Source organism: Pan paniscus, chromosome 12, assembly GCF_029289425.2.
Source record: "Pan paniscus chromosome 12, NHGRI_mPanPan1-v2.0_pri, whole genome shotgun sequence".
In the NCBI taxonomy this organism is placed as follows: Eukaryota; Metazoa; Chordata; class Mammalia; order Primates; family Hominidae; genus Pan; species Pan paniscus.
Genome location: NC_073261.2, coordinates 93,954,631 through 93,981,773, shown reverse-complemented (window position 1 = coordinate 93,981,773; position 27,143 = coordinate 93,954,631). Strand labels below are relative to the sequence as shown.

Here is a 27,143-nt window from a genome sequence, read left to right as displayed (position 1 = left end):
GCCATTTGTCATGTGGAATTTAACGTAAACATTTGTTTGGCATGATTTTTTTGTTTGTTTGTTTCTCTACATGACCTTTTTAGGTCACACAGAATGATAGAACCATTTTAAAATACTTTACTTGATTTTCTGTACTCAGTGACAAGTCTAACTCAACTTGCATTGTACCTACATTCTTCAATTTTAAATATATATATATGTGTGTCTATATATATATATATATGCAGTCTTAAATCTTACAATGTTTTATTATTCAATGTCAAATAAAGTATATAATGTCAGAGTATACATTGAACTATAACAGAAATATTTGAAATAGTTTCTTCTAAAAATATACTTGTATCATTAATATGATATCTTTTATTTTTTAGGTTACTTTTTAATTGGTCCATGTCTCTTCCCTGCAATATGGTTTTGAAGAAAGCTGTTGACAGTCTACTTTGCTCAATGTGTCACGTACACCCAAACTATTTTTCTTTGCTCATGGGCTGGATGGGAATTACCCCTCCTCCAGTGCAATGTCATCATAGACTGTCCATGACAGATGATAGCAAAAAGCAGGATCTTAGTTCATCTTTAACAGATGACTCTAAAAATGCACAAGCACCTCTCGCATTAACTGAATCACATTTGGCTACCCTTGCTTCCTCTTCTCAATCTCCTGAAGCTATTAAACAATTACTAGACTCAGGTTTGCCTTCTCTTCTTGTGAGGAGTCTGGCTAGTTTCTGCTTTAGCCACATTTCTAACTCAGAAAGCATTGCTCAGTCAATAGATATTTCCCAGGACAAACTCAGGCGCCATCATGTCCCACAACAATGTAATAAGATGCCTATCACAGCCGACCTAGTTGCTCCTATTCTTAGGTTTTTGACAGAAGTTGGCAATAGCCATATTATGAAAGATTGGCTTGGTGGTTCTGAAGTCAATCCACTATGGACAGCACTTCTGTTTTTATTGTGTCACTCTGGGTCCACTTCTGGAAGCCATAATTTAGGTGCACAACAGACCAGTGCAAGATCAGCTTCTCTTTCTTCAGCTGCTACAACAGGATTGACTACTCAACAGCGCACAGCAATTGAGAATGCAACTGTTGCATTCTTTCTACAGTGCATTTCATGCCATCCTAATAATCAAAAGCTGATGGCACAGGTAAGACAAAAAAATAACTTACATTTTAGTTGTTTTATTACATAAGAAAGGGCCATGTATAAAGGCCAGGTAATAATAAATTTAGTGAGGGTTGAGTGCCTTTAAGGATCTGAATTTAAACTATAAAGTACTGATATCTCCTTTCTCCCCCTCAAAATATGCTGTCACTGGAATCACTTATTCTTTATGATGAGATGACTAGCAGATGCATTGGGATGCTAGCTAGATCATACAACCCTTATTTTCAAAAATTTCTACAAACAAAAAGAAAAAGCCCAAAAAAACATTTCAGCTGCTGGAACAGTATTGACACTGATCACTGAGTACTGTATGTGCCTTGAGGCATTGTGTTTTTGTGTAACGAGATTGCCATACTGATAGTTTGCTTCTCTTTACATGGGCATTAGATTAGGTTTCAGATAGGAGACTCCACATAAATCACATACAAAATGTGGAAGATAGGCTGGGTGTGGTGACTCATGCCTGTAATCCCAGCACTTTGGGAGGCTGAGGCGGGCAGATTGCCTGAGGTCAGGAGTTCAAGACCAGTCTGGCCAACATGGTGAAACCCCATCTCTCCTAAAAATACAAAAAAATTAGCCGAGTGTGGTGGCATGTGCCTGGAATCCCAGCTACACGGGAGGCTGAGGCAGGGGAATTGCTTGAACCAGAGAGGTGGAGGTTGCAGTGAGCTGAAATCTTACTACTGCACTCCAGCCTGGGCGACAAAGCGAGACTCTGTCTCAAAAAAAAAAAAAAAAATGTGGAAGATAATTTATCATACTGCACTCCAGTCTGGGCGACAGAGTGAGACTCCATCTCAAAAAAAAAGTGGAAGATAATTTATCATATATTATGATTATCATAATAAGCTGGGCGTGGTGGATTGTCATATATTATGATAATCATAATTTATTATTTATCATAATAAATTAAGTCCTGAAAGGTAGAATTATTTCAAGAGTAATTCTAGTTGGCTTTTTGCCAAATTTTGCTTTTGGTTACCTCACGTGACCTTGGGCATATTGGTTAACATGGGGCTAGCAATACCTGCCTCAAGGATTTTTTGAGACAGTTAAATATTTTAATTTGTATAACATACCCAGCATAGAGCCTATATGAGATATGGTAGACACTAGTAAATAACTTTTCTCCTTGTTATTTAATAGTGCTCATTCAAGTCAAACTTTAGTAGTACCTAGAAAAATAGATAATATAATTTTTATAAAATATTGAAGGAGTTAGTTTTATTAAGAAGAAGGGCAGGTCGGGTGCTGTGGCTTATACCTATAATCCCATCTCTTTGGGAAGCCAAGGCGGGTGGAACACTTGAGCTTAGAAGTTTGAGGCCAGTTTTGACAACATGGCAAAACCTCCTGTCTACCAAAAAAAGAAATCATAACCAAAATTAGCCGGGCATGGTGATATGTGCCTTTGGTCTCAGCTACTCAGGAGGCTTGAGGTGGGAGGATCACTTGAGCCTAGGAGGTTGAAGCTGTAGTGAGCTGAGATCACACCACTGCCCTCCAGCCTGGGCGACAGAGCGAGACCCTGTCTCAACAAAAACCAAAACAAAACAGAGGAAGAAGAGAAAGATATTTTACTGCCTGTAGTAATTAATTACTGGGAAAATATCTCTGCTAAATATGCATTAAAAGAAAATGCTTAAATTACCAACTTCACCCGAGGGCATGATTCTAGGTATTTGAAAATTTGGTTTGTGCTTCTGGGTAGCATGAACTCTTTGTGTCCCATTGATTTCTCTCTTGGTTTCTTATTAAGGCTTTATATACATTTTGGGGGTGAGGTGGGGCAGGATCTCTCTCTGTTGCCCAAGCCTGTAGTGCGGTTGCACAATCAGTGAGCCGTGGCTCACTGAAACTTTCGGGCCCAAGAAGTCCTGCCTCAGCCTCCCAAGTAGCTGGGACTACTGGCACATGCCACCACGCCCAGCTTATTTTTTTTTGGTGGGGGGAGTGGGTAGAGACAGGGTTTCACCACGTTGCCTAGGCTGGTCTGGAATTCCTGGGCTCAAATGATCTCTTCTCTTAGTTTCCCAAAGTTCTGAGATTATCAGCATGACCTTGGCCTTGTTATATATTTTTAATATGCTTTTTCTCATAATTTTTATTTTAAGATAACCACACCAATATTGACTAAAGTTAATGGGAGTTCGTTATGCTAGGTATTCATTATGTGCAAACCGTTTAGTACTAATTTTTTCTAACCCTGGATACGTTTCTTACACTTTTATCTCCTTTGGTATTCATATATTTTAAGATAAAATCATTTCTTTCCTCCTTAAAAAAAAAAAACTTAACTACTAGACCCCCAGAGACATTTGTTTTTTAGCTACTGATTTGATATGTTAAAATAAACTTATTCATATTTTCTGTTTCCTTTTTATCTTTCAAAATAAAAAGCTGCATATAAATCTTGCATTTAACTTTTTAAATATTTTGTCTGCCAGGTTCTTTGTGAACTATTTCAGACATCTCCTCAAAGAGGGAACCTTCCAACATCTGGGAACATTTCAGGGTTTATACGAAGATTATTTTTACAGTTGATGCTGGAAGATGAGAAAGTGACAATGTTTCTTCAGTCTCCATGTCCAGTGAGTATTTAACACTTAATCATTGGCTGTGTATACATGTATTTTACAATTTTGTATCAGAGCCTGCAGTTACCTCCTATGTTCTAACTTCGAGTATAGCAAAGTGAAACTAGCACAGCCTTTATACCTAATGACAGAACTTGACAATTTCAGGATAGCGCTCTCCCTCATGCCTAGGAATAACATAATTTTACCTTAGCCTGAGAAGTATAGTTTGATTTGTGGAAAAAAATGAAAAAATATTAGGTACAGAGTGATAATGCAAAAGTTGACCAACAAATCATGGCAAATATGCCATATCTAAATTAATTATATCTTGTAGGATTTATTGAGTATTTTATTCTTAGATGCTTTTGAGATTATTTTATAATAATATGTATTCCAAAAAGTTACTTCCTGATCTCTTTGATTTCTTGATTTTCAGCTGTACAAAGGTAGAATTAATGCTACTAGCCACGTCATCCAGCATCCAATGTATGGAGCAGGCCACAAATTCCGTACTCTTCATTTGCCAGTCTCAACAACATTATCAGATGTTCTTGACAGAGTGTCAGGCAAGTCAGATTTAAGTATTAGTTTTTGTTTAACTTTATGTTTGATGTATATGGAGGTTTATTGTTTTTATAACTTTATTTTCTGCATCCACTTTGCAACCATTGATGACTAGGAAAGTTCAAGACATCTTTATAGTTTGAAGCATAAGAAGCCAGTCAAGTGGACAAAATGTAAAATACTTTTAGGCACCCCTAATTTTTTGGTTTATTGTGGCACAGTGACAAATGGGCAGCTAGAAATACAGACAAATAATTGATGGCATGTTCTCACAATAAACCATCTGGTCATTTTATACTAGATTAATTGCAGGATATTTGGTTGAATAGCAAGATTCTAATTAATACACATTTACTAAATTGAAGGTGGTGATCAGTGATCAAGACATAAATGGAGTAGGTAGAATTGACTGGTCACCTTATTGTTTATCGTAGTCAGTGAAGAAAGCAGACAGAACATTTTCCCCTAGGTTCTTGCCTGTATGTTATAGGATGATACCTTTAAACAACATATGGGATACTTTTTTAAAAAGCAGTTTTTGATGGCAAAGGCATATCAACTTTTTATTTTATTTATTTATTTAATTTTGAGAGGGGGGTCTCACTCTGTCACCCAGGCTGAAGTGCAGTGGAACGATCTTGGCTCACCACAACCTGTGCCTCCCATGTTCAAGCAATTCTCCTGCCTCAGCCTCCTGAGTAGCTGGCATTACAGGCCTGTGCCACCACGCCCAGCTAATTTTTTCATATGTTTAGTAGAGACTGATTTTCACCATGTTGGCCAGGCTGGTCTCGAATTCCTGACCTCAAGTGATCCGCCCATCTCGGCCTCCCAAATTGCTGGGATTACAGGTGTGAGCTACCGTGCCTGTAATTTGTCCTAAGATTATAAACATGAGCAAGACACACATTCCACCCCACAAGATAGTTGTGATGTTATGTCTGTTGTCAACTTCTAAAATAAACTAGAAATGTCTGTTTGCATTATAACATGAATATAAGTAGATATATTTCTATCTGTATACATAAGAAGGGACCTAAGTTTTTAATGGAAGCTGTGAACTGAAGCAAGAATAGGAGTATCTAAGAAAAAAGTTGGAAATGTCTATCAGTTAAAAATAAAAATCTAAAGCCCAGAGTAAAAGAGAGAGTTAAAGAGATTTGGGAGTTGTTACCACACATAGATGGTAAGTGAAGCCATGTGAATGGATATAATCATTATAGGTAGGAAAGATTGTTTTCTGCTTCATAATCGCTGTGTCTAATATGCATGTGCATAAAATCGTAATTCTTTCCTACCGTTTTACAACTTATACAATAGGTTGTTAGCATACTGTTATAAATATTAAAAAAAATTATTTGAAAATGACTGCCTTATCTGTTACAGAGAAACTTTTTTGAAAATTTGATGTTAGAGGGTATTTTCTATCAGTTTCCTGAAATTGTCCATTCTACATGATGAAGAAAAATGAAAATTAAAAATTAAATAAATGGGCCAGGCTTGTTGGCTCACACCTGTAATCCCAGCACTTTGCGAGGCCAAGGCAGGTGGATCACCTCAGGTCAGGAGTTTGAGACCAGCCCTGCCAAGATGGGGAAACACGTGTCTACTAAAAATACAAAAATTAGTTGGGTATGATAGCGTGCACCTGTAGTCCCACCTATTTGGGGGACTGAGGTAGGAAAATCACTTGAACCCTAGAGGTGGAGGTTACGGTGAGCCGAGATTGCGCCACTGCACTCCAGCCTGGACGACAGAGCGGGACTCTCTCAAAACACATACAAACAAAATTAAATAAATGAAGAAAGTGGGGAGGAGCACTGAAGCTCAGTTATTGATATTGATATTTCATATGTTTAACTTGAAGTGCAAAAGTAGACATTCTAATACAAAATAACTGAAAATTGAACATTTTAATTAGTCTTTACTGTGGAAGAATGCTATTCTAAAACATTCTAGCATTCAAAATATTTTACAAAATAGTTTTCTGTATTGCATAAAAATAAAAGCTAATCGCTTTGGAAGTACACGACCTCAAAAGTTATATGTGCTGAATGTAACCTATTTGGCGATTTTTTTTTTGGTTCTTTAAAGTGGATTTATACTCTTTAGCCATATTTTCTGATATATTTACTTGTAGGTTTATATTAGATCAACATGTATAAGAATAAGTAATTCAGAAGTATTGCCTCAGTAAATTTATCTGCTATCTGTAGCTTTTGACAGTATACTTACTTTTTTTTTTTGTTTGAGATGGAGTCTTTCTCTGCATTACTTGAGCCCATGAGTTCCAGACCACCTGGGCAACATAGCAAGACCTCATCTCAAAAAAAAAAAAAAAAAAGCAAAGACAACAAGAGAATACTAAAACTGGCCAAAAAGGAAGTGACCTATTATTTTCTCTCTCTCTCTTTTTTTTTGTTTTTTGTTTTTTGTTTTGAGACGGAGTCTCACTGTGTCCCCCAGGCTGTGCAGTGGCGCGATCTCAGCTCACTGCAACCTCTGCCTCCCAGGTTCAAGCAATTCTCCTGCCTCAGTCTGCAGAGTAGCTGGGATTATAGGCACGCGCCACCACACTCGGCTAATTTTTGTATTTTTTTTTTTTAGTAGAGATGGGGTTTTGTCATATTGGCCATGCTGATGTCGAACTCCTGACCTCAAGTGATCTGCTTTCCTCGGCCTCCCAAAGTGCTGAGATTACAGGCATGAGCCACCACATCAGGCCGACAACATTACTTTCAAATAATAACCTTTATGTGTCAGTCTGTTTGCTTTTACAAATTTCTGTCACTGGTTTTAAGCAGTATGATGATTGTGTGCCTTACAATTTTTTCTTCACATTTCTTATGATTAGAGTTTGTCGAGTTTCTTGAATCTGTGTGTTTTAGATTTCACTAAATTTGGAAATATTTTGGCAATTATTTCTTCAATAATTGCCTCCCCTTTTTTTATAATTACAGTTACTTATTAGGCTGTATGAAGTTGTTTGACACCCCAAATCTGTGTTTCCTCTTTTCCCTCCATCATTTTTTTTCTCTATTTTTAAATTTTGGATAATTTCCTGTGTCTGATCTGTTAGACGTTTTATATCTCCTTGTCCTTACTTAAAGTGTATAGGTTTTCTTCAGCTTTCTTGAACATAGTAGTCTGTTTGTACTATTTTTCTCTTCCTTATGGATTGTATGTTCTCGCTTCTTTATTTGCCTGGAGAATTTTCTTGGATGCCAGACAATGTAAATTTTACTTTTTGGGGTGCTGAATATTTTGTATTCTAATATATATATTTTATTTTTTCATGAAATATAATGATATTATTTGAAAACAGTTTGTTGCTTTTAGACTTGCTTTTAATCTTTGTAAGTAGGATCAGAGCAGCTTTTAATCTAAGGTAAGACTTACTGTAATTATTGGTAATTTTTATAAACCAATGTTGTCTAGTTTGGTAACTGTTAAGCACATGAAATGAGACTAAGGAACTAAATTTTTAGATTGAATTTTTAATTTTAACGAATTTTACCTTTAAATATGTACCTCATTAGAATAGAATTAAGGTACCAGGTTTGAAAATGCAGTTCTAAATCCCATTTGACCCCACTATTAAGGCTCTGTCCTTATGAGTACTCTGTTAGGAATTCACTAGATGTCTAAGAGCACAAAGCATTTTATTCCCTGAAACCCTGGGGTTGCTTGCCCTGCTACTTTTCGATAGTACCTTTCCTGGCCTTCAGTGGTTTGCTCACATATGTTCGTCAGTACATGCTGAAGTCTTGAAGACCCTATATAGATCTCTGGAGATCCAGGGATCTCCAGATCTCTAGATGCAAATCTGCATAGATGCAAATCTTTTCTTCCTGGATTTCCGGCTCTTACATCCTCAGTCTAGGGTGACAACTAGGTTGTGCTGAGCTGTGGCCTAGGAATTCTTTTCCAGACAGCTCACACAATCCTAGGGGTCACCTCATTGGTTTCCACTTACCCAGGCATCACTGCCCTGCCCTGCCTGATACTCAGTGTCTGAAAAGTATTGTTAATATATATTTCTAGTTAAGGTTATTTCAGGTGGGAGATGAAGTTGGTCCTTATAATTTCAGAAGTGGAATTCTAAAACAGAGCAGCTTTTTGCATACATTCAAGTACAGAGAAAAAAATAAAACAGAAATTTGTATTAAAAAATAAAAAAGTAAATTAATATTAGAAACCAGAGCATTTTTAAAAGGAAGTTGAGAAATTTTTTTTTAGTGTTTGAATGGCATTTATTCTTTATATTTACTTTTGAAATAAGGGTAATAAATGAAAATTGGCTAAACTTCTAATTGCACTAAGTAAATTATTACCTAATATTCTTTGTGTGCTTTTCTTACCTGATTATGCTATGAATTAATTTTGTGAATTTCTTATTATTTAAATGTTTCACTCTGACCTGTGTCAGTATGTTTGCCATTTTTAGTTGCTTGGTTGTTTTTGTTAGAAAGTAAAATGTATTGTTGCACCATGCATTTGTTATGTGTATAAAATTTTTTACTTCACAAAACTGTCTATAGGCAATTAGCAATTAGTATTAAGAAGTTGTATAAATTGAAATCACTTTCATATACTAAAAACTATAAAATGAGAGTTATTACAAAAGATGTTGTTTATTGTTTTATTGTCTCAACCTTTTTAACATAAAAGACTGGGTCATAATTGTGCTAAATTAGGGAAGTAAAAAGAGAATTGAGCTAGATGCAGTGGCTCATGCCTGGAATCCCAGCACTTTAGTAGGCTGAGGCAGGCAGATGGCTTGAGCCCAGGATTTTGACAACAGTCTGCACAACATGGCGAAACCTCGTCTCTCCTAAAAATACAGAAATTCATGGCATGTGCCTGTGGTCTCAGTTACTTGTGAGGCTGAGGTGAGATGATCACTTGAGCCTGGGATGTTGAGGCTGCAGTGAACCGCGATTACACCACTGCACTCCAGCCTGGGCAGCACAGCGAGACCTTATCTAAAAAAAAAAAGAGAGAAGACTTGATAACAGTTATATAGTGAAAAAAATTAAAATTTCAAATCAATTCATTCAGCCTTTAAATTTCTTAATAACTAAATCACATTATATGATCACCCATTTATTTTATAATTTTTAGTGGTGTGCTGTATGCCACAGTAATGAAAGGAATATTCAGAGTAATAACTATCTATGAGAGCCCTTAATACTCATTTTTTAAAGTAAAACACATTAAATTTTAAAACATATTACTTTGTTGTCTAAGATTCCTGTTTTTGTCCTAAATAAAAATTAACAGAACAGGAAATCTGTTACAGAAATTTGTTCTTTTATACTTTCATTTGTAATATAAGCAGAAGTCTAGTTTAATGCTATAGACTGAATCTTGAGCTTGAGTCCCATATTTGCCATATACAGATTATATCAGTAGCCTTTCTAAGGCTGTTTCTTCATTTTGAAAATAACATTCATTTCTATGTTGCGAGGACTGAATTAGATGCAGTTGCCAAGCACATTGAACTATGGCTAAAATAAAGCAAGTTTTCATGCTACTGGTTTTTCATTGTTTCTGGAGGTGGTACCATTAAAATACTGTATATAATACTTTATAGAGATTAGAACTTAAATATTCTGGCTTAAGTACAGTGGTGAGTCTTCTTCATCAATGTCAGTAAAGATTGGGTATCAGGCCTTTACCTCATGCCGTTTCTCCTAAATTCCTTTATATTGCCTTAGTATTAAGGATAATATTATCTTGCATAATCTTCCTCTGAAATATTTATTACTTCCCTTCTTAATGATTTGGAAAAGCAGTGTATTTTAGATAATATCTTCTTACAGATACTCCAAGTATCACAGCTAAATTAATTAGTGAACAAAAAGATGACAAAGAAAAGAAAAACCATGAAGAGAAAGAAAAAGTTAAAGCGGAAAATGGATTTCAAGACAATTACAGTGTTGTTGTTGCCTCTGGTATGCTTTCTATTTTTTATAATCTTGATTTTGTTTGGGTTTCTATAAAATATTAGAATTTTAGTTACAGGAAATTTATGTAATACAGTGTACTAATATAAAAAGCTGACTCGTAATGATGTTTTAATACTAGATTTTTATCTTTTTATTTTTATTTTTTTTCACTTTCCACTAAATAGGTTGTCATCTGTATTTCAGAGATTATAGCAGCTAGCTACAGTTTTTACTTTTTAGGAAAATAGTTACAGATGCAATGCCAAAATTATTTATTTGTTGTCATGAAGGACGAATAGAATTGGGAGATTAGATATTGGATTAGAAGGAACATTTCTGTCTTCTGACATTAGCTAGGAATGCATGCCTTATTAAAATATTTTAGAAACACTGTTTTCCTTCATATTAGTGTGTTGACTATGTAGAATCTTACTGATCCTTTTCTTTTAGGGCTGAAGTCTCAATCTAAACGTGCTGTGTCAGCTACACCACCTCGCCCACCATCCAGGAGGGGGAGGACAATACCTGATAAAATAGGAAGTACTTCAGGAGCAGAGGCTGCCAACAAAATAATTACTGTCCCAGTGTTTCACCTGTTTCACAAACTCTTGGCAGGTAATATTCCTCAATGAATAAATGTCAAAGAAATTTTAGTAGCCTTAAAACTATGTAAATCAGAGGCACAGTCACCAAAATCATTTTAATCAGGTGCCATTGATGAGATCAGTGAGTTAGTGAGACTTCTTCCATACAGTTCCTCCGAAGAGAAGTGAGAGCAAAGGAGGAGTAATCTATTACATATCCTTTTTAACACTATCAAGTTATTTATTTCTACTTTACTGGTTTTCTAAGTTTTCTGGTCAGTGAGCCATGAAATGATTGATGAAATAGACATTTAGAGAGTTCATGACAAGTTATTTAGGAAACACCGTGGGGCAAATTTGTAGGACTAGTTCAAGCAGTAGAACTCTTAGACCACTGGTAGTTAAGCCATATGTTCTTCCCAGGTAAAACACATTTATTGAGCACTATCCTGTCTGTTGTTCAAGGTGATAACAGGTTGAGCATCCCTAATCCAAAAATTCAGTATCTGATACTTTTTGAGTGCTGGCATGACACAAGTGGAAAATTCCACATCCGACCTCATATGACGGTTGCAGTCTAAACACAGGCACACAACACACAGTTTTTTCAGTGTCCACAAGAGGAAAAAGACCTTCCAGCCCCCTTCAGATATTTTTTGAGCATGCCCGATTCCTCCCTACATATCCACAGTGGGTAACAAAACTGCAAATGTGCGTGCCAGACGTGCCAACAGCAGGTTTCCCATGATGCCCCACATGATGCCAAGATGTGTGTGCATTACTGTGTTTTTTTGCTCTGTGGTGTTGGAAATTTAAAAAAGGCCCCAGATACCCTTATGGGTAACAGTGATAAAAAGAGGAAGTATTTATGTTTATCTGTAGCACAGAAAAACAAGCTGTTGGAGAAACTGGACAGCAATGTAAGTGTGAAACGTCTTTCAAGAGAGTATGGTGTTGGAGTGACCACCATACATGACCTGAACAAACAGAAAGATAAACCGTTGATGTTCTGTGCTGCAAGTGGTGAATAGAGGTTAATGAAAAATAGAAAAAGCACTCCATGAAGCTAAAAATGAAGATATTGATTGTGTATTGAAACAGTGAATCCATCAGTGTTGGCAGTGAACACGTGCCTGTTAATGGTATGCTGATCATGAAACAAGTAACGATCTATCATGATGAACTGAATGTTGAAAGGAGCTGTGAATATTCAACACGCTGGTTGCAGAAGTTTAAGAGAAGATACGACATTACATTTTTAAAGATTTGTGGTGATAAAGCATCTGATGATCAGGAAGCAATGGAGAAGTTCATTGATAAATTTGCCAAAGTCATGGCTGATGAAAATCTGCCAGAACAGTTTATAATGCTGATGAAATATATCCCTGTTCTGGTGTTACTGTCTCAAAAAGACACTGGGCTACAGTTGATGGGACAGCCCCTCCAGGAATTAAGGATACCAAGGACAGAATAACTGTCCTGGGATGTGCTAATGCAACTGGCATACATAAGTACAAACATGCTCTGATAGGCAAAACCTTTCACACTTGTTGTTTTCAAGGAGTGAATTTCTTACCAGTCCATGGTTACCCTGACACAAAAGTATGGATCACCACAGACATCTTTTCTGATTGGTTTCATAAACACTTTGTACCAGTGGCTTGTATGTACTGCCCATAAGCTAGACTGGATGATGTAGGAGTTTGTTATTCCTTGATATCACCCAATTCATCCTCCAGCTAAAATTCTCAAAACTAATGTTTATGCCATGTACTTTCCCTCAGATGTGACTTCATTAATTCAGCCATGTGACCAGGGTATCTTTAGATCAATGAACAGAAAATATAAATCCACTTTCTTGAATAGCATGCTGGCAGCAGTGAACAGAGGCATGGGTGCAGAAAATTTTCAAAAGGAGTTTAGTATAAAGAATGCCATATATGTTGTTGCCAATACTTGGAACACAGTGACAAAGACACAGTTGTGCATGCCTGGCACAACCTCTGGCCTGCAACTGTGTTTAGTGATAATGATGAACTGTGTGTGTGTGACTTTGAAGGATTCTGTATGTCAAGTGAAAAAAAATGATGTCTGACCTCCTTACATATGTAAAAAATATACCTTCAGAGTTCAGCAGTAAGCTGGAAGAAGTAGATGTCAAAGAAGTTTTGAACTTTGATAATAATGCTTCAGTTATTCATTCATTGACTGGTGGTAAAATAGTTGAAATGGTTTTGAATCAGGGTTATGATAGTGATGAAGAAGGTCAAGATAACACCACAGAAAAGGTGCTTATAGAAGAAGACATGGTGAAAATGTATGGTGGGCATATTGAAGGATTACGGCAGCGTGCATTAACAACAGAATGAAAAACCATGTCAGTTTTTAAAATTGAAGAGAGACTTCTGAGCTAAAAACCATGTTAATGAGGCAGATGACTCCACAAGAAGCATTTTTAAAAGCCTTCCAGCAGAATGTCTCTTCATCCCCCATAGGATCCACTTCCTGGTCCCTCAGCTGCTTCTGATGTTTCTTCTTAACTAAAAAACACAGTTTATAGTAACCTTTTAATAAAAACACAGCATCATAGGTGAAGACTGAAAGCCTGCTGTTGTTCGTAGCTGCTTTTTCCTTTTTTTTTTTTTTTTTTTTTTGAGACGTAGTTTCACTCTTGTTGCCCAGGCTGGAGTGCAATGGCGTGATCTCGGCTCACTGCAACCTCCGCCTCCTGGGTTCAAGCAGTTCTCCTGCCTCAGCCTCCCGAGTAGCTGGGATTACAGGCAACCACCACCACGCCTGGCTAATTTTTGTATATTTGATAGAGACGGGGTTTCACCATGTTGACCAGGCTGGTCTTGATCTTCTGGCCTTAGGTGATCCACTTGCCTTGGCCTCCCAAAGTGCTGGGATTGCAGGCATGAGCCACTACCCCCGGCTCTGTGGTTGGTTTTGTTTAATAGCTGAAACAGGTATCCTGGTGATGCTACTATGCTGCTTAGTTGTCCTGACACATTATTTTTTCAGTGTTAATGGTATGTCATATTTTTACTGTTAAGTACTTAATGTATGAATAAATGTAAGAAAACACTTGCCTATTGTTAGCATGTAGATTAAGAGTCAGGAATGATGACTCTTGTTGACATGGGTGGCTGAGATAGTGACACCTTTGCTTTCTGATGGTTCAGGGTATACAAACTTTATTACAGGCACAAAATTATCAAAAATACGGTATAAAATTACCTTAAGGCTATGTATATAAGGGATGTGTGTATGTGTGTATACACACAAAAATAAATTTTGTGTTTCCACTTGGATCCCCTCCCTAAGATAACTCATTGTGTACATGCAAATATTAGAAAATGCAAAAAAAAGAAAAAAAAAAGAAATCTGAAACAGTTCTAGTCTCAAGCATTTTGGATGAGGGATACCCATCCTCTATTTTATCACCATTTTCATGCTGTATTAAAATGAAATTGCCAACTCAGTTCAAAGGAATTTTTCTTCTTAGCTTTACGTTGTTGATTCATGGTGGAGGTGAACAAGCTATCGACTGGTGGGTTGGATACCTTTGTCCAGAGAGGTCCTTGTGACATATCTCATGGCCCATTACCTAGGTGATGTGAGTCTTGCCTTCTGCCTGGAATAAAGTTTTGTTGGAATGCAGCTATGCCCATTTACTAGTGTATTGTCCATAGCTGCTTCTCTGCTACAATGTAGATTAGCAGTTGTAACAGAGACTATATGGCCCCCCCAGGTTAAAGTATTTATTAGCTGTCCTTTTATAGAAAAAAATGGCCCACATCAGATTTATGGAAATGTCTGTTCCTTTGTTTACGTTTTGCCCATGACTTTTTAACACTTTCACAGACATTATTGTTCATTATTATATGTCAGAAATAAACTCACTTTTTGTAAACTTTCCAATGGCTGTTGAATTTTTTAATTGTTTTGAAATTGGTTTCAGAATCAAACTGTTGCCTGTAATTTAGTAAAAGCAGATAATAATTAAACCAAGTAAATGTTTCTTTCTCGGTTTCCAGATTTAACTTAGTTATATCATTTTAGGCCAGCCATTGCCAGCTGAAATGACACTTGCCCAGCTTTTAACCCTCCTGTATGACCGAAAGCTTCCTCAGGGTTACCGCTCAATAGATCTGACTGTTAAATTGGGATCAAGAGTTATAACAGACCCCAGTCTATCAAAAACAGATTCTTATAAAAGACTACACCCTGAAAAAGGTATGTGCATAATACTACTTTAAAAATTACAGACTGTTATACAAAGAGGCAGAGATTTCTATAGCTAATGACTTGACTTGTGTTTTTATTATATCAACATAAGATATAATTTTTTTAAGACTGAATTTTTGTAAATATAAAAAATGGCCATTATTTCATTTGGAAACTAAGTTGCATTATTTCTTATAACATCATTTGTTTTATGAGCGCATGTACTTTAATTTCTGATATTTCTGTGAGAGCTATGTGAATTGTCATTTTATAATAAAATGAGAAACTCAACTTACAACTTAGTTATAATTTATATTGAGTGGCATTTCTTGCATATAAACATGTTTTCTCATATAATTGGGATCACATATTTTTGTTTTTTACTTATATATTCCATTAATTTTTTTTGAGACGGAGTCTTTTTCTGTCTCCCAGGTCGGAGTGCAGAGGCACGATCTCAGTTCACTGCAACCTCCGCCTCCCGAGTTCAAGTGATTTTCCTGCCTCAGCCTCCCGAGAAGCTGGGATTACTGGCACCCACCACCATGCCTGGCTAATTTTTGTATTTTTTGTAGAGACAAGGTTTCACCATGTTGGCCAGGCTAGTCTGTAACTCCTGACCTCAACTTATCTGCCCGCTTCGGCCTCACAAAGTGCTGGGATATAGGCATGAGCCACCGCACCCGGCCCTTATATTCCATTAAATATTTTTGAATATCCATTTTTAAATTGGCTATTTTTTCATACAAATGTAAGAAAATTTATTTGTTCCCCAATCATTGAAACATTGTGGTTGTTTCCAATTTTTTACTCCTATAAATGCTATATAAGTAGTTTTCATAGTGTGAGTATGATATGAACTTATTTAAACTTTCCATCTTTCTCATGACTAAAATTCAGTCTTTAGTTATTGGTCTTTTGTATTCTTCAGCAAATTTTGGTACATTGTCTTTGCCCAGTTTTTCAGCACGATTATTTCTCTCTTTTGTTTTAATGTTTAAAGGGTCTGGTTACGTGACCTTTTGGTTTTCTTTGGTGAGTAATTCAGAGTTAAACTAATATGGTATAATTTTTTGTTTTAAGTAATAGAAGTCTTTGTCATTAATTTTTCTTAATAGGATACTTTAGAGCATATTATTTGCTATGAGAACTTTGAGAACTTACTTATTTTAACATAGGATATAAGTTAAAGTATGCCCTAAAGGACAGTGCTTCTCAAACTTCAGTATGCTTACAAATGACCAGCATCATACTGTTAAAATGGAGATTCTTCATTTCAAACTAGCTTGCAGGTGATGCCCATACTACTAGTCCATGAACCATTCTTCCAATAACAAGACTAAAGAAGGCAGTATCAGAAGTCATTTAAAGGTCATTGTACCGTCTAGCCATAATACAGCTATATCTAAATAAATGATGTTTTGTGCTCTTTTTTGAGTAGCAAGAAAGCAGTAATACCTGCTTTTGTAAATGAAAGAATATTAAAAAAATATACCCTTTCTTACCTATTCAGTTATTTGTAATTTATTGTCTAGATCATGGAGACTTACTTGCTAGCTGTCCAGAAGATGAAGCTCTCACTCCAGGTGATGAATGCATGGATGGGATACTGGATGAATCTTTGCTTGAAACCTGTCCAATTCAGTCACCATTACAAGTTTTTGCAGGAATGGGTGGACTGGCTCTTATTGCTGAAAGACTACCCATGCTATATCCAGAAGTAATTCAACAGGTAAGATAAGATTTCCTAATCGAGTATATCATTCCATAGCTAAGCCCTTCCTTCTTTTTAATGTTTGTTTTTTAATGTACTTGGATTAACTTTGTAGAAATACCCTTTGCTTTATATTTTTTGAACATTATATAACTCTTTCAATGGTCAGTCTGTACAGAGCTTCATGACCTTCAGTAGGTATGGAAGAAATGTTGAAGATCAAGCACATTTGCCAGACTTACTACACTGTTGCATTTATCTTGATTTCATGGTTGTAACACTAGCATTCTCTTTTCTATGCTGCTTTAAGTGTGATATTTATTAGAGATATTATTGGAAATAGGAGAAGTAAAATAGCAGTGTATACTGCCACCAATATATGTCTTTTTGTTTACCTTTTATTCCTGTTTCAGGTGCCATTTCCATTTTTGGTGGTTAAAAAACATGACCTATTCCCCTGTTCATTTACGAAGCTGTCAATGTCTGTGCTTTCCATGCTCTTGTATCAATCAGTAGGAAGTTTGGTGCATGGAGAGTTGTAAAAACAAAACTTTATGTTTGTTGAATGAAGTAGGGGAATTATTCTCTTTGATTTCATGTCGTGTGTGTGTGTGTGTGTGTGTGTGGTTATTTTGGTATAGTAGCTCTAGACTCTATTATAGTTTCCTGAGCTGCTGTACCAAAATACCACAAATGGGCTGGCTTAAAACAACTGAAATTTATTCTCAATAGTTGAGGAGGCTGTAAGTCTGAAATCAAGATATCAGCAGGGCCATGCTCCCTCTGAATTCAGGCTGTAGGGAAGACTCCTTCCTTGCTTCTTCCTGGCTTCTATTGGTTGCCAGTAGTTCTTGCTGTTCATTGGTTTGTAGCTGAATCACTTTAATTTCTGCCTACGTCGTCATATGGCCATCTTTCCTGTGTGTCCTTGTATCTCTTTCTCCTTATAAGGACACCAGTCATTTAATGTAGGGTCCTGCAAACCATTATCTCCTCATCTTAACTTGATTACATCTGCAAAGGCCCCATTTCCAAATAAGGTCACCTTCATAGGTGCTAGGGGTTAGGACTTGAACATATCTTGGGAGGACAAAATGCAACCCACAATAATACTTATTCATGTTATTGCTTCCCTAGTATTCAAAAATATAAGATGATATAACTATGTTATAAGGTGATTGACACAGAATGAGCAAAATTTTCTTACTAGACAATGACATAATTACTCAAAAGTTTGAAGCAGAAAAGACCCCAACATTTTCAGCATTATTATTGCTCAACATAAATGATTTTTTCTAATTTAGTGTTCAGTGTGGTTCACTATATTGATTAGTAACTGGAAATGGGGTCCTGGTAATACATACCTAAGAATGTGAAAGTGACTTTAGAATTGGGTACTTGGCAGAGTATGGAATAATTTTGAGTAGCATGATTTAAAAAAAAAATCTAGATTACCTTGAATAGATTGTTAGATAAAATGTGGATGATAAAGCTTCGGCCAGTGAGGGCCCAGAAGGAAGTAAGGATCATAGGGGAGAAAACCTACAGTGTCTTAGAGAATATCTGAATTGTCATAAGCAGACTTGGTAGACATACAGGTGCTGACAAGGTGGTTTAGAAGGAAATGAGGAACATGTTACCGGAACCTGAAGGAAAAGGGACCTTTGTCATATAGAAGCAGAACTATTAACTCATTTGTGTCCTAAATATAGAAAGCAGCACTTCTGCTGTAATGAACTTGGATGTAATGAACTTACATGTAATGAACATGTAATGAACTTGGATATTTAGCTGAGATTTCCACACAAAGTGGTGAAAGTACAACCTGTCTTTTTCTTGTTGCTTATAGTGAAATGTGCGAGGAAAGATATAAATTGAGAGAAGAACTGTTGAAAAACAAGCAATCAGTGCTTGTCAATTTGTGAAATTACCTATCCAGATCACAGAGGGTGCTAAAATTTAGATATTTGCTATCGGAAAAGCATGCTCCAAAGTATAAGCCAAGGGTGAGGCTGGACAACCTTTTGCTAGTGCCTTAGAAACATCAAAAGTCAGAGTATTCAGTCACATAGAGGGCTCTTTGAAGAGATTAGGCATGTAACTCATGGATCTCCTCAGCCGTCTAAGCATAAGCCAGGAATAGAGGATATGATGTGATGATGGAAGCATCCAAGAGCCATGGAACTTAAGTAGCCTCTGGAAGCTGGAAAAGGTGAGGAACTGTTATTTCCTAAGAGCCTCCACAAGCAATGCATCCTTTGATTTTAGTCCCATAAGACCTGTTTTGGATTTCTGACCTCTGGAATTTTAAAATAATAAATTGTGCTGTTCTGAGCCACTGAGTTTGTGGCAATGTGTTATAGCAGCAGTAGAAAACTAATACAGAGTTTGGTCTGTAGTTGTAATGCCTTTGTCTGGTTTTGGTGTCAGGATACTACTAGCTATATGGGATGGGTTGAGAATTTCTAATATATCAAATTAAGGATACTGTTAGGTGTGTTTAATAAGAGACACTGTCTGGGCATGGTGTAATCCTAGCCTGTAATCCTGTAATCACACTTGTAATCCCAGCACTTTGGGAGGCCAAGGCAGGAGGATCACCTGAGGTCAGCAGTTCGAGATCAGCCTGGCCAACATGGTGAAACCCCGTCTCTACTAAAAATACAAAAATTAGCCTGGTGTGGTAGTGGGTGCCTGTAATCCCAGCCGTTCAGGAGGCTGAGGCAAGAGAATTGCTTGAACCCGGGAGGTGGAGGTTGCAGTGAGCCGAGATGGCTTCATTGCACTCAAGCCTGGGTGACAAGAATGAAACTCCATCTCAAAAAAAAAAAAAAAAAAAAAAAAGAGACACTGCAGATTGCAACAGTAGTGAACTGGAAGATGTATCAAAAGAAATCATTCGGCTTGGCGCGGCAGCTAATGCCTGTAATCCCAGCACTTTGGGAGGCCGAGGCAGGCGGATCACCTGAGGTCAGGAGTTTGAGATCAGCCTGGCCAACATGGTGAAACCCCATCTCTACTAAAAGTACAAAAATTAGCTGGGCATGGTGGTGGACGCTTGTAATCCCAGCTACTCGGGAGGCTGAGGAAGGAGAATTGCTTGAACCCAGGAGGCGGAGGCTGCAGTGAACCAAGATCGCACCACTGTACTCCAGCCTGGGTGACAGAGCAAGACTCTGTCTCAAAAAAAAAAAAAAAAAATCGTTCAAATGGAAGCATAGAAAGTGTAAGGAATGAGAAGAACATAAGAGCTGTATGGACTGAAGTGAAAAATTCTAACATACATGAATTTATAGTCTGAGAAGAAGAGTGAGTTGAAACATGGACAGAAACAGTATTGAGAAGAAGAAAAATTTCCCAAATAGATGTAAAACTTAAATCTCAATTCAACATGTAAGAAACTGTTAACTCATGCAGGATATGCATGCCTGGAACTGTCATGGTAAAAGTGGTTAAAAACAAAGACAGCTGGCCACTGCAGTGCATCTCTGAAATCCCAGCTACTCAGGAGACTGAAGTGGGAGGATTACTTGAGCCCACGGGTTCCAGACCACCTGGGCAACATAACAAGACCTCATACCCCCAGAAAAGCAAAAAAAAAAAAAAAAAAAAAAAAGCTAAGACAATGAGAGAATATTAAAACCAGCTATAAAGAAAATGACCTATATTTTCAAAACAGCAGCAATAACACTAACAACTGGCCTTTCAACAGAAACCATATGAGCCAGGGAATTACAACTTTATTTTATTTTATTTTTAAAATTTTTTTTTATTATACTTTAAGTTTTAGGGTACATGTGCCCAACGTGCAGGTTTGTTACACATGTATACATATGCAGTGTTGGTATGCTGTACCCATTAACTCATCATTTAACATTAGGTATGTCTCCTAATGCTATCCCTCTCCCCTCCTCCCACCCCACAACAGACCCCGGTGTGTGATGTTCCCCTTCCCTGTGTTCTCATTGTTCAATTCCCACCTATGAGTGAGAACATGCAGTGTTTGGTTTTTTCGTCCTTGCGATAGTTTGCTGAGAAAGATGGTTTCCAGCTTCATCCATGTCCCTACAAAGGACATGAACTCATCATTTTTTATGGCTGCGTAGTATTCCATGGTGTATATGTGCCACATTTTCTTAATCCAGTCTATCACTGTTGGACATTTGGCTTGGTTCCAAGTCTTTGCTATGGTGAATAGTGCTGCAATAAACATACGTGTGCATGTGTCTTTATAGCAGCATGATTTATAATCCTTTGGATTTATAATCCAGTAATGGGATGGCTGGGTCGAATGGTATTTCTAGTTCTAGATCCCTGAGGAATCGCCACACTGACTTCCACAATGGTTGAACTAGTTTACAGTCCCACCAGTGGTGTAAAAGTGTTCCTATTTCTCCACATCCTCTCCAGCACCTGTTGTTTCCTGACTTTTTAATGTTCGGCATTCTAACTGGTGTGAGATGGTATCTCATTGTGGTTTTGATTTGCATTTCTCTGATGGCCCGTGATGATGAGCATTTTTTCATGTGTCTTTTGGCTGCATAAATGTCTTCTTTTGAGAAGGATTTGTTCATATCCTTCGCCCACTTTTTGATGGGTTGTTTTTTTCTTGTAAATTTGTTTGAGTTCATTGTAGAGTCTGGATATTAGCCCTTTGTCAGATGAGTAGATTGCAAAAATTTTGTCCCATTCTGTAGGTTGCCTCTTCACTCTGATGGTAGTTTCTTTTGCTGTGCAGAAGCTCTTTAGCTTAATTAGATCCCATTTGTCAATTTTGGCTTTTGTTGCCATTGCTTTTGGTGTTTTAGACATGAAGTCCTTGCCCATGCCAGTGTCCTGAATGGTATTGCCTAGGTTTTCTTCTAGGGTTTTTATGGTTTTAGGTCTAACATTTAAGTCTTTGATGCATCTTGAATTATTTTTTGTATAAGGTGTAAAGAAGGCATCCAGTTTCAGCTTTCTACATACGGCTAGCCAGTTTCCCAGCACCATTTATTAAACAGGGAATCCTTTCCCCATTTCTTGTTTTTCTCAGGTTTGTCAAAGATCAGATGGTTGCAGGTATGTGGCCTTATTTCTGAGGGCTCTGTTCTGTTCCGTTGGTCTATATGTCTGTTTTGGTACCAGTACCATGCTGTTTTGGTTACTGTAGCCTTGTAGTATAGTTTGAAGTCAGGTAGCGTGATGTCTCCAGCTTTGTTCTTTTGACTTAGGATTGACTTGGCAATGCGGGCTCTTTTTTGGTTCCATATGAGCTTGATGGGGATGGCATTGAATCTATAAATTACCTTGGGCAGTATAGCCATTTTCATGATATTCATTCTTCCTACCCATGAGCATGGAATGTTATTCCATTTGTTTGTATCCTCTTTTATTTCATCGAGCAGTGATTTGTAGTTCTCCTTGAAGAGGTCCTTCACATCCCTTGTAAGTTGGATTCCTAGGTATTTTATTCTCTTGGAAGCAATTGTGAATGGGAGTTCACTCATGATTTGGCTCTCTGTTTGTCTGTTACTGGTGTATAAGAATGCGTGTGATTTTTACACATTGATTTTGTATCCTGAGACTTTGCTGAAGTTGCCGATCAGCTTAAGGAGATTTTTGGCTGAGACGATGGGGTTTTCTGGATATACAATCTGTAACACCCCATTGTCAACATTAGACAGATCAACGAGACAGAAAGTTAACAAGGATATCCAGGAATTGAACTCAGCTCTGCACCAAGTGGACCTAATAGACATCAACAGAATATACATTCTTTTCAGCACCACACCACACCTATTCCAAAATTGACCACATAGTTGGAAGTAAAGCACTCCTCAGCAAATGTAAAAGAACAGAAATAATAACAAACTGTCTCTCAGACCACAGTGCAATCAAACTAGAACTCAGGATTAAGAAACTCACTACAGTTTCAAAATGCTAGAAGACAACAAGCAACAAAATAAGCAAAAAAATCTGTCATCCTAGAATTTTATACTCATTGGAGAAAATTTTCTACAATTCTTCACCCACCTCGCCCATCGCCTCTCAAAAATCAGTGATGGCAGAATAAAAAGTATGGGATTAACTGTGTTGTCTCTATATAGTTAAAAGCTCTAGGCAAAATATATTTTAAAACAATTATTTATGCCGGGCGCAGTGGCTCACGCCTGCAATCCCAGCACTTTGGGAGGCCGAGGTGGGCGGATCACGAGGTCAGGAGATGGAGACCATCCTGGCTAACGTGGTGAAATCCCGTCTCTACTAAAAATACAAAAAATTAGCCGGGCGGGGTGGCAGGCGCCTGTAGTCCCAGCTACTCTGGAGGCTGAGGCAGGAGAATGGCCTGAACCCCAGGGGGCGGAGCCTGCAGTGAGCCGAGATCGCACCACTGCACTCCAGCCTGGGCGACAGCGAGACTCCGTCTCAAAAAAAAAAAAAAGCAAACAAAAAAAAACCAATTATTTAAAGGCTTTAAGAGCAACTAGAAGCAGGCAGAAATTAAAGAGGATTTTAACACAATATTAATAGAATCAATTCAGTAATATTAGCGTCTATACTGCTTTTTTCTGGGGGTATTCCTCAGTCTTTGTGGGGTGGGACAGGTAGAACTCAGACTTAAGCCACAGTCATGTTGGCTGGAGTTTGATTCTTCCGTACTGGCTGGAAAATAGGAATTCAGAAAGGAGGAAGCTGAAGCTGAGGAGCTCCAAATTCTGCACATCCATAGCTTGCTCCAGAATTATTAAACATAGGCATTTTGAGAGCAGGCATGAACTAGAATGCTGAAAAAGCTGTGCAGAGATTTCAGCTGCTGTCTGTCACCGAGAGGATACAATTTACAGTTTTAGTCCTGCTCAGAGATAAAAATGTTGGCTTTTCCATTGGAATTCCAAATGGCCCATACATTAGGAATAAAGGCTACAGCCTAATAAAGATTCACTTGAGAAATAAGGGAAAAATCAAAATAGACTCTTCTAATAAATTACAAAAGCCTCTAAGTTCAGGGTGATCTACCAATAATTTACGTATCTGCTAAACAAAACTAAACACACTCCAAGGAAGATTTTAAAATCAAGAGTTGGTACAAGATCTCATCAACAATGTACAGTGTATGGCTGGGCATGGTGGCTCATGCCAGTAATCCCAGCACTTTGGGAGGCCGAGGCAGGCAGATCACCTGAGCTCAGGAGTTCAAGACCAGCCAGGCCAACATGGTGAAACCCTGCCTCTACTAAAAAATATGATAATTAGCCAGCAGTAGTAGCACACCTCTGAAATCCCAGCTACTTGAGAGGCTGAGGCAGGAGAATCCCTTGAACCTGGGAGGCAGAGGTTGCAGTGAGCTGAGATCGTGCCCCTGCACTGCAGCCTGGGTGACAGAGTGAGACTCCATCTCTATGATTGAACAAATGAATGAATGAATGAATGAATGAATGAATATAAGTGTATTAAATACCCCATTTGAAAAGCAAACATTTGTCAGAATAGAGGAAAAAGCAAAGCCCAAGTATATGCTGCCTAAAAGAGATGTGCTTGAAAGAAAAAAGCTGCTATCCCTATTTTTTAATGTATCACAAAGTTGAATTATAGACCACCTGATAAGAAATAAAGAGGATCATTAAATCACTATGAAAGTATTAATTCAGAATAAGTCATAACAGTCCTAAATTTGTGTGTATTTAATAGCTTCAAAGTACATGAATCAGAAATTTATAGAACTGAAGGAAGAATTAGATAAATCTACATTTCAGTAATAGATTATAACATTTATCTCTCAGTAAATGAAACAAAGTGAGGAAGTAGGAGTTGTTGGGGGAAATGCCCAAAACTTCTAGATGGACGTAACCAATATTTATGGAACAAAGCATTTACCAACTACAGGATGTACTTCTTTCCAAAGAAAGATAGACAGTATGCTGGCCTATACAAAAAGTCTCAGTAAATTTGAAAACATTAAAATCAAACCCAGTATGTTCTGTGACCACATCAGAATTAAATTGGAAACCAATAGCGGTAAGATCTAGAAAACCTCAAATATGTGTAACCTAAGCAGTATAGTTTTTAGTAACACATGGATGAAAGAAGAAATCACAATAGATACTACAAGATATTTCAAAACGATAATGCCAACATGACATGGGATATAGCTACAGCAGTCTATAGAGAGATTTTATAGCTTTAAATGCGTATAATTAAAAGAGGAGATTTATCAGTGATGTACACTGCCACCTCAAGAAACTAGAAAAACAGGAGTACAATTAACCAAAAATCAGAAGCAAGGAATTACTACAGTAAGAGCCAGAATCAATTAAATATAAAACAAAAAAATCAAAGAGAAACAAGAAAGCCGTACATTTTGTCTTTTGAGACTTTTAGTAAAATTGATGAAATTCATAGTAATTCTATGTAAATTCATAGTAAAACTATGAAAAATTTTCAAGAAAAAGGGAAAACCACACAAATTGGACATCCACAAATGATAGCAAGCACATTATTATAATTTCTATAGAATAAAATAAGGTACTATTATAACCAACTTTATGCCAACATATTTGATACTTAGATATAATGGATAAATTCCTTGAAAAACACAACCAGAATCAGTAGAAGAAGTGCATGTATACGTTTGTATGTATACACTTATGCAGAATTGTAATCAAACATACAGAATTTTTAGTCTGTTTTCATTTTTAAGTACCATGGTTATGATTTTGAAATCACATTAATCCCATGTTTCTCCAATTTAAACTGAAACTCATTTTTTGTTCTTAAATTGGAGCATTTGACTACTTTAGAAAGTATCATGTCTTCTCAGTTTGCTGTGACATATAATGAGTATCAGAATTAAAGACATCACATGGTTGGAATATCGTAATTCCTAAAAGCCTGTGATATAAATCATATCCTGTTCATCTAATTTAAAATAATTTATTTGTGTTTTAGACATTATTCAAAGTGAGCACATCCTTATTAGAGTCTTTTCTTTGGGAAATTGAGCTGTTTTATCCTAGTATATCAGAAATAAAATTTCTTTGTTGTTAATTGAGCAAAAAGCATGTTTTCATATACTTCTCAGTTTCGACTTTCAAAATGTGAAATAATACAAGTGAATATAATACTTTAAAAAATTAAATCCACTTAATATTAATACCCTAAAACAGTTCTGTTTGAATCGTTATACTTGTGACATTTATGTAAATATCAGTTTATATTCTACTGTTTGGTGCTTTTGCTGAACCTGTATTTTCAAATTAATCTTCGTTGATGCCTAAGCCTGTGGTGGTCTCATTTGTATAGCTCTAGTATACTTGCTGTATATTTAACTATACCTTATTGTGTGTATTAGTCTTGATGTTGACTAGCATTTTTATTTCCAGTTGTTAGCTATAATGAAAAAAGTTGTGAAGAATTGTATACATATCTAATATAAGACTTAAAAATTTGTATCTGTATAATGGGTGATGGGAAATATATGACAGTGGTTTTAATTTGCTCTTCTGATTTTCGTGAAGTTGAAGGTCTTTCACTTGTTAAAGAATTTGAATGCTATAAACTGAGAGCTCTTTGGTTTTGCTGTCTTTTTGCTTTCATTATATTTGTTTTGTTTTGTGGCATCATATGAGAAATAGTCCTTTAAGAAAACAATTATGATGAGGTAAAGTTCTGCTTCTGTAACAATGTTCTATTATATAGGTACTTTTATATGAAACTATCTTTTGTGCAGCATAAAATAATAAATATAGAGGATCTTTAAAAATTTGCCTATAAAGAGTTTCAAAATGGTTTAGAAGTGAAAAGTGCCTCAAATTCCTATGTTCTTACAATTAGGCTATTTCATATTGTCATTCTGTCCTAAGCTTCAGTAGTGAAAATAAGCTGGCATCAAAATTGCACCTGTTTTATTCAGTGTACAGATGCATGTAGTGTAGCCGTAGATCAACTTAAGACTGATCTAAGCTGTAGATCAGCTTAAGACTTCTGCATATATATGTAAAAGAAGGAAGAAATAGTGAACTAATCACAGAGTTACCTCACCGTTCATTTAAAAATCACCCCACAGAGTTACCTATCAGTCTACTAAAGTCATACAGGAAGCTTAGGAATCATCCTGATGTTTGAAGTGAATAGTGAGATAACTGTGATTAGCTTACTATTCATTTAATTATATATTTGAGTGTGGAACTTCAAATTAGTAGTTAGTGAAGTGCATTATTCATGGCCAAGCAAGATAAGTAGAGTATTTCTAAATGCAATGAGAGGTTTGTAGGGCAACCATGCTCAGAATTGGAGTTTTTCTTTGAATTATTAAGATTAAATTATAGACATGATGCTCCTTTATTCCTAAGTTCAGAAAACTTCTC

The 27,143-nt window shown here is 36.7% G+C and overlaps 1 protein-coding gene across 29 annotated transcripts in view; it reads left to right on the top strand.

Moving 5' to 3' along the window:
• BIRC6 (baculoviral IAP repeat containing 6) overlaps positions 1-27,143 on the top strand; it is a 263,300-nt gene that overhangs the window by 159,159 nt on the left and 76,998 nt on the right. For all 29 annotated transcript variants that reach the window (XR_004669772.3, XM_034952910.4, XM_055108071.2 and 26 more), the window contains 7 exons: positions 372-1,152; positions 3,623-3,766; positions 4,191-4,320; positions 10,144-10,275; positions 10,720-10,884; positions 14,919-15,092; positions 16,619-16,815. Coding sequence is in view for 28 of the 29 variants with exons in the window: in XM_034952910.4 (XP_034808801.1) it covers positions 372-1,152; positions 3,623-3,766; positions 4,191-4,320; positions 10,144-10,275; positions 10,720-10,884; positions 14,919-15,092; positions 16,619-16,815 (1,723 nt within the window). In the remaining variant the exon portion in view is untranslated. The remainder of the gene's footprint in view (positions 1-371; positions 1,153-3,622; positions 3,767-4,190; positions 4,321-10,143; positions 10,276-10,719; positions 10,885-14,918; positions 15,093-16,618; positions 16,816-27,143) is intronic.